Source organism: Gorilla gorilla, chromosome 2 (assembly GCF_029281585.2).
Source record: "Gorilla gorilla gorilla isolate KB3781 chromosome 2, NHGRI_mGorGor1-v2.1_pri, whole genome shotgun sequence".
In the NCBI taxonomy this organism is placed as follows: Eukaryota; Metazoa; Chordata; class Mammalia; order Primates; family Hominidae; genus Gorilla; species Gorilla gorilla.
Window position 1 is genome coordinate 38,357,448 of NC_086017.1, and position 8,663 is coordinate 38,366,110.

Below are 8,663 nucleotides of genomic sequence, written 5' to 3' on the forward strand. Positions count from 1 at the left end.
TTTTATCTCAGCAAGGTCAATGAATTACTAGATTTTTTTTTTTGCCTATTTTTTTTTTTTGAGATGGAGTCTTCCTCTGTCGCCCAAGCTGGAGTGCAGTGGTGTGATCTCAGCTCACTGCAAGCTACGCCTCCCGGGTTCACGCCATTCTCCTGCCCCAGCCTCCTGAGTAGCTGGTACTACAGGCACCCACCACCACGCCAGGCTAATTTTTTTGTATTTTTAGTAGAGACGGGGTTTCACCATGTTAGCCAGGATGGTCTCAATCTCCTGACCTCGTGATCCACCCTCAGCCTCCTAAAGTGCTGGGATTACAGGCGTGAGCATGTCACAGTGACACGAAAAGACTTTTATAAATGCAGTATTTTTTTAAAATAAAATTAGATTAGGCAATTAAGATGTGTTGCAATTTGGATTGGGAAGGCACTAGCCTGTGTTCAGCCTAGCCACTTAATTACGAAACTTTTCCTTTTAAACAGTAGTTTAATAGTCTATAGTAGAGATTGGCAAACTGTGGTCACCAGCTGCTGCCTGTTTTTGTAAATAAAGTTTTATTGGAACATAGCCACTCTCATTTGTTTATGTACATGTCAATGGTTTGTGCTACAATAACAGAATTGAGTTTTTGTCACAGACCATCTGGCTCCCAAAGCCTGAAATATTGGCTCTCTAGCCCTTTAGAGAAAAATTTGCTGACACTTTTTCTATAAATAATATAATTTAGTTTGGTGCCCTTGGCCCCTAATTAAAAAAAAATTCTAATAAGCTTTTGATATTTCACTTCTACTTTATGGTTTATACATAGCAAGACTATCACCTACATTTTTCAAGGAAGAATTGTAAAAGATTCACCTTGAAATTCATAATAATTTTGTATCAGGAAGAAGTCATGTATGAAAATTATATGAAACATTTATATTTTACCTTGTGGCATTTAAAAGATTTCTTCTTTCTGGGTAGTTAGGATTATGAATTAGATTGAATTAAGTGAGATGTAGCATTTTTACTGTATTAATCCTGTTTTTTTAGTTGTCTGTGAGACAGAAGTTTTACTAAAAGAGCTGGAGCAAATGCTGCAGCAAGCACTGCAACCCACAGCCACACCTGATGAGTCAGAAGAAGGACATGGAGAGGAAATAAATATGGGAGAAAAGGTAATATTGATAGTTATTTTCAGACCTAAATAACAACTTCAAATTCTTTAAACAGCAGAATTGTTCCTAGTTGTACATTTTAAATATATAAAAAACTCTTTTCATGTCTGAAATTTGAGTCCTTGATTATCATGAGGTAAATAATAAACTAGTAACCTGTTAAGAAATCAAAACACATCTATCAGTATTTGAAAAAAAATCTGTGTTTAAGTAGAGGAGTTCTTTTCATTTTAAATCTTTGGGACTGGAGTGAAGAAAGATGGATGATGCTCGCTATAGCTGAAGTAGGCCACTCCAGAGAGAATTCCTCCTTGCTGCCAATCTTTACAGTCAGGAGAGGGGGCCAGGATAACAAGAGCTCACTGGAAAATCTGCCCCGTCTGGATTATGCACCAAGATAATCTCTACAGGGACAAACCTTATCATTAACATACGGGAGGTAGAATTTTTCACTGGAATAAGTTTTACCATTTATATGTAGACTCCTCCTTTTTTAATTTTTTCATTTGGCTTTCTATGTTGAACTCAGAAAGGCCAAATGTGCTTGCTTTATTCAATGTCTCTGCAATAAAATGAGTTTGTGATACAAGGCTCATGCCATTAGTACAGAGCAGCGATGTGGTAGGTGTGAGAAAAAGAAGTCATAGGGTAGACACTTTCACGTGGCAGTGCAGCTGTTCCCTAACTAGGAAAAAAAATGGCAGTGAGGAGTTCTGTAACCTTAAGGCTTTATTCATTCATTCATTTAGGTATACAATGTGCCTGGAGTCAAGAGAGCATATTGACACTGACTCTGAAATATAATCCTGTGTCCCAATCCTGGTCCTGCCAATAAGGACTTATGTAATTTGAAAAAGTGGCTTATCACTTACCTCAGAGGATTGTTTTGAGGATTAAATATGGTAACAAACACCGCATGTTCTCACTGATAGGTGGGAATTGAACAATGAGAACACTTGGACACAGGAAGGGGAATATCACACACTGGGGCCTGTTGTGGGGTGGAGGGAGAGGGGAGGGATAGCATTAGGAGACATACCTAATGTAAATGACAAGTTAATGGGTGCAGCACACCAACATGGCACATGTGTACATATGTAACAAACCTGCATGTTGTGCACATGTACCCTAGAACTTAAAGTATAATTTTAAAAAAATGGTAAACCAGGAAAAGTGCTTTGCATAGGAACAAACACCCAAGGTTTTGCTATTATTAAAGACTGAAAATTGGCAATGGCAGTTGCTAGAGAGAATAAGTGCTTAGATTTTCTTACTTCATCTCTCTTTTCCCACATTCACAATTTGAGCAACTGCCTATCTCGAAGTCTGTCTGTTCCTAGATGTAGAAAAAGATGGATTTATAAATGGACAAAGGGGTTTATACCTTTAAGCAGACTGCCCAGTTGTATGATTTCATTCAGAATGTCAATAAAAATAGAGATTATTCATAAACATGTCCTTTATTGAGTTAGAAATTAATAAAATATACAGAATGTATTACTATGGAGATTATTATGCTAAAGGAAAGTAATATTAACGTTAAGAACTCCTACTTAGTTGAAAAACATAACCTTCTTAATCAGCATCAGCAATATCAATTTTTACCTGAATGTTCATGGGTTGTAAATGCTACTTTTCCATTTGGGTTCCTTTCCAAAAAAAAGACTTGTTTTCCGTGTATGGGTCTTTTGCAGAACAAGACTTGCAGATTGGTATCATACATCCTATATACGTATAATTAATATACAAATCATTCTTTTTCAGCAAATGTGTGTTTTATTCGAATACCATATGGTTTTGTGCAGTGTTTTTCAGTGTTAGCAGTTTCTTTTCAAAAATACAGCCAGATTGATCTTTATAGCGATGTCCTGGAGCTTTTATAGGCACAGAATTGACTTCTGTTTTGCCATTATAAGTAGTAACTTGATAGAACAGAGAAATACTTCTGATTTTTATTTCTTAAAGTAAAATACATAGCTTTAACCCATCACCAGGCAGGAGCCTGCTTGTTGTTTTAGATTGTTGTATTATTTTATGCTTTCAAACAGCATTTCAGAAGTGTAAAAATTAGCTATTTTAACTGGCTAGTGGGCAGGTGAGTGCCTCCTGGTTACTGATTCATAAGCACTCTGTACACTGAGCTTTGTAAGTCTGGCATTCATGCCAGATTCAGGATATTTGGGTTCTTGTTCACTTTTAAATGAGGAGAATAACAGTGAAAACAACTAGCAAAGCTGGAGAAATTTCAGTTTAAAAGTAAAGAAGTAATCACATGTTGGATTTCATTTATTTATTTATTTATTGTTATTAGAAATAATTAATATGTCTCCCAAAAACAACTCCACTTAAAGCTGGAGATGTGTTGTTTTTAGGGGAAGGTGGCCTCTTATAAGTTAAGTACTCCAAAGAGACCTCTAAGAATTTTAAAGTCCTGAGCACGTTGATTCTCTGAGCAGATATTGTATAAGCTGTTTTCAAAGTTGTAAATTTGATAATGTTTTCATCATTCATTTCACCTGTGAGTTTTCAATTGGATTATCTCAGGCATTTACATCAATGGATGAGAGTAAAAACATGGAAAAAAGCTTATACACATAGATAATCAAAACTCATTTCTATTTGTCATTGAAATGTTTTATGAAATTATTTTCCTACATAGAGTCACCTTCCTAATTATGTTCTTCTTAAGCTAATATTAACATTGGGTGACATGCCCTGACTTGGCAAGCAATCGGAGGAAATAAATTTTAGATTTTTATAAATCCACCTGAATAATTCACAAATTGAATAATCCATATACAAATAAAACTGAGTTTACTGAAAAATTATTTATATAAAAGGGTACATTTTTGTTATGTGAAAATATTTATATGAACTACATATATACTTTTTCCCTTGAATTACATGGGGAGTGAACCCTATCTTTAATAAACTCTGAAGTTATAAATCAAATAAATCCACATATGCATTGTTTTTACTAGTGTCCTTTCCCACTAAGCAAGAGCAAATTATCACTATTTTTAAGTAATGCAGATGACCTTTTGACAAGATGACCACAGAAAATGTGACTAAAACAGTCACATTTTAAGTTGTATTCCCTATAACAATAATGTAAAAAATAAAACAGCATAGAAAACTCACATAGAATTATCACATTTTTCCAGAGCATAAAATTAAAACTAAAAATGTATAAGGCTGGGGAATAGACACAGACCTAAATAATAACTTTTTCTTATATAAATACATTCATCCTGCATTATACTATATATAGTGATTATTATTTGAACACTAGAATAACAGAAAAGTTTGTGTAGCTAATGTGGCTTGCGGAATTACTACTTTATGTTTTGTTCAAGTAATCAGGTAAATTTGACATAGTTCCGATTAATTATATGGTTGTTTTGCAGTTATCTAAATGCAGCCCAGAAGCTCCTGCAGGCAGTCTGTTTGAAAACCACTATGAAGAGGATTATCTTGTAATTGATGGGATAAAATTAAAAGCTGGAGAATGTATTGAGGATATAACTAATAAATTTAAAGAAATAGATGCTTTGATGTCTGAGTTTTAGAACATTATACATTTTTCAAGTTAATTATAAAAATATTGGCATCTTTATATTTATCCACAGTTAAAACTTTAAAAATGTTTAGTGAAATAGGTATAAATTATACCAAAGTTTATATTTGCAGTAACTTTCTACTTCATATTTTGAGAATGGCCATGATTTTTAGAGCCAGTCAAATGGTATTTAAGTTAGTGTTAAAAATTTAGAATTAAAAAACCCTGATATTTGTATTTATATATTTCTTGTTTGCCTTAATTTTTAAATGGTTTGTGAAATTTGCCTAACAAACATATGCTTTACAATGATTGTTTAGGCCCTTTGTTCAAAAATGGATAACTTAGAATGGCTGGCCAAGCTGTTATAATTCTCAGAGGTAATTCAAATCTAATAAACTTAGAGAATGTATATTTGTAGTGGAATCAAACTATTACAAAATAAAAAGAAATAATTTTTTAAATAATTGTTTAATAGAGTTGGAACTTTTCCTAAAAAACAAAATTTCACTTGCTACTTATACTGGAATCAGTTATTTCAACCATGGTACCCAAAACTGATTGCTTAATAGAGTCTCTGGGAGATTTTGGAAGATCAAAATCCTGGACCCTTCCCTGCTGAATCAGTGTCTTTGGAGGTATCATCAGGAAGATGGAAAAATGTAATTTAAAGTGTATAGAGAGAAGTTGAACATATTCATTATAAGAAATCTAACAATATAGAAAGTAAAAACTCATCATTTTTCAGGGATTCTCATGAACAGTTTTAGTAGATATCCTTCTAGATCTTGCTTTACATACACTGAAATGTGTGGGCATTCACACCTATCTTTAGTTCCTGCTCTATCTCTTTCTGGTGGTATGGGGTGGGGAAAAGGGCATTCCAAGCACATAAAAACCAAAGCTTTAGGAGAGAAGAAGTGCACGAGAGCATCACCACAGCAGTGAATTTTATTGTGAGTTGCCTCATATTGCTTTAACAAGGAGGCAGCACATGTCTAGATATTAAAAACAAATAAGACACCAAACAACCAACATATCACTCATTGAGTGGGTTGCTTCTTTTAAGTATTTTTAGATTCTATGATAATTATGTAGAGTGGAGAGTGGAGATAGACTCACAATGGTGAAATATCTTATTTGTCAAAGTAAAGTATGTATGTATTTCTGTCCTCATTGTTTTCCTCATGTATTCCTTAGCATTCTGATATTGTGTCATAGGATGTTGAGTTGTAAAGCCTATCTGGGTTCATATTTTACATACTAGCTTGTCTTAAGTCATATAACCAGTAAATAGAAGGCCTAGAAGTTGAGTACATTTCTGTCAGGTTCCAGATCCCATGCCATTGATTATCATCTATAATGTCTTGATGAAGCTTTTAACTAGCTGGGTGGTGGAATGATAATCTAGTTTCCTCATATGTGAAATGGGGATGGAACTATGTAAACCAAGCACTGTTGTGAGGAATAAATGAGATATTTTTTGTGAAAGTGGTTTGTAAATCAATTTGATCTTCTGTTTACTCTTTGCAAAGAGAACCAAGCATGTGTTTAAATATATTGCAATTAATAATTACTGAGATAAAATGTAACTATACATTTGAAATGATCACTTTTCTTTCTGTTATATCATTTAATCTACTACTCATCAATATCAGAGTTCTTTCTTTCTCATTTATGAAATTAATCTTTGGAAACCATCACAAGCAACATTATGATCTTCTGTCTATCTTTTAAGGTACAGCTCACTGTTGAGTTTTAGAAATGGCTTTAAATAACTTTGCTTTCTTAATAGACATTCAGTTAAAAAGGGAAAGGTGGGGGAAAGTCTTAGTTTTGATGAGTAGTGGCTGGTTTCTGTGTCATTTTGGATGCACTTCAGCAAATGGCCACATGCCTTTTGCAGGAAAGCCATGCTGTTTTTAAGGATGTGTTCCTGCAGCAAGTTGGAATTTGGGCCCAGGCTCAAAATAACTTTTGAAAATCAGGGAGTTCACCAAAATATTTGATCAGCATTAGTCTCATTCATTGTTGACGCTTCCTTATTATGACATGTAGTGAATTTCCATAAATCTTAAATTTTATGAAATGAACTTCTTGCAATTTGCAGAGGAAAAGGACAAGTCAGGAGAGAAGTGTATGTATTTACTTTTATTTATTATACTTTAAGTTCAGGGATACACATGCAGAATGTGCAGGTTTGATACATAGGTATACACGTGCCATGGCGGTTTGCTGCACCCATCAACCCATCATCTACATTAGTTAGGTATTTCTCCTAATGCTATTCTTCCCCTAGCCCCCCACCCCCAACAGGCCCTGGTGTGTGATATTCCCCTCCCTGTGTCCATGTGTTCATTGTTCAGCTCCCACTTATGAATGAGAACATGAGATGTTTGGTTTTCTGTTCCTGTGTTAGTTTACTGAGAATGATGGTTTCCAGTTTCATCCATGTCCCTGCAAAGGACATGAACTTATCCTTTTTTATGCTTGCATAGTATTCCATGATGTAGGTTTCTATTAAGAAAGCAAAGTTATTTAAAGCCATTTCTAAAACTCAACAGTGAGCTGTACCTTAAAAGATAGACAGAAGATCATAATGTTGCTTGTGATGGTTTCCAAAGATTAATTTTATAAATGAGAAAGAAAGAACTCTGATATTGATGAGTAGTAGATTAAATGATACAACAGAAAGAAAAGTGATCATTTCAAATGTATAGTTACATTTTATCTCAGTAATTATTAATTGCAATATATTTAAACACATACTTGGTTCTCTTTGCAAAGAGTAAACAGTATGTGCCACATTTTCTTTATCCAGTCTATCATTGATGGGCATTTGGGTTGGTTCCAAGTCTTTGCTATTGTGAACAGTGCTGCAATAAACATATATGTGCATGTGTCTTTATAGTAGAATGATTTATAATCCTTTGGGTATATACCCAGTAATGGAATTGCTGGGTCAAATGTTATTTCTGGTTCTAGATCCTTGAGGAATCACCACACCGTCTTACACAGTGTGGAACTAATTTAGTGGTTGAATTAATTTATACTCCCACCAACAGTGTAAAAGTGTTTCTACTTCTTCACATCCTCTCCAGCATCTGTTGTTCCCTGACATTTTAATGATTGCCATTCTAACTGGCGTGAGATGGTATCTCGTAGTGGTTTTGATTTGCATTTCTCTAATGACCAGTGATGATGAGCTTTTTTTCATATGTTTGTTGACTGCATAAATGTCTTCTTTTGAGAAGTGTCTGTTCATATCCTTGGCCTACTTTTTGATGTTTTTTTTTTCTTGTAAATTTGTTTAAGTTCTTTGTAGATTCTAGATATTAGCCCTTTGTCAGATGGGTAGATTGCAAAAATTTTCTCCCATTCTGTAGGTTGCTTGTTCACTCTGATGATAGTTTCTTTTGCTGTGCAGAAGCTTTTTAGTTTAATTAGATCCCATTTGTCAATTTTGGCTTTCATTGCCCTTGCTTTCGGTGTTTTAGTCATGAAGTTTTTGTCCATGCTTATGTCCTGAATGGTATTGCCTAGATTTTCTTCTAGGGTTTTTATGGTTTTAGGTCTTACACTTAAGTCTTTAATCCATGTTGAGTTAATTTTTGTATAAGCTGTAAGGAAGGGGTCCGGTTTCAGTTTTCTGCATATGGATAGCCAGTTTTCCCATCACCACTTATTAAATAGGGAATTCTTTCCCCATTGCTTGTTTTTGTCAGGTTTGTCAAAGATCAGATGGTTGTAGATGTGTGATGTTATTTCTGAGGCCTCTGTTCTGTTCCATTGGTCTATATATCTGTTTTGGTACCAGTATCATGCTGTTTTGGTTACTGTAGCCTTGTAGTATAGTTTGAAGCCAGGTAATGTTATGCCTCCAGTCCACCTTTGTTCTTTTTGCTTAAGATTGTCTTGGCTATACGGGCTCTTTTTTGGTTCCTTATGAA

At 34.4% G+C, this 8,663-nt stretch overlaps 1 protein-coding gene across 1 annotated transcript in view; it reads left to right on the forward strand.

Annotated features, from left to right (window-relative positions):
• Positions 1 to 5,125, forward strand: part of ZCWPW2 (zinc finger CW-type and PWWP domain containing 2) — a 159,663-nt gene extending 154,538 nt beyond the window's left edge. Inside the window, exons 8-9 of the mRNA XM_019024234.4 lie at positions 1,030 to 1,154; positions 4,562 to 5,125. Coding sequence (XP_018879779.3) covers positions 1,030 to 1,154; positions 4,562 to 4,723 — 287 coding nt within the window. The 3' untranslated portion in view covers positions 4,724 to 5,125. The remainder of the gene's footprint in view (positions 1 to 1,029; positions 1,155 to 4,561) is intronic.
• The last annotated feature ends 3,538 nt before the right edge of the window (positions 5,126 to 8,663 follow it).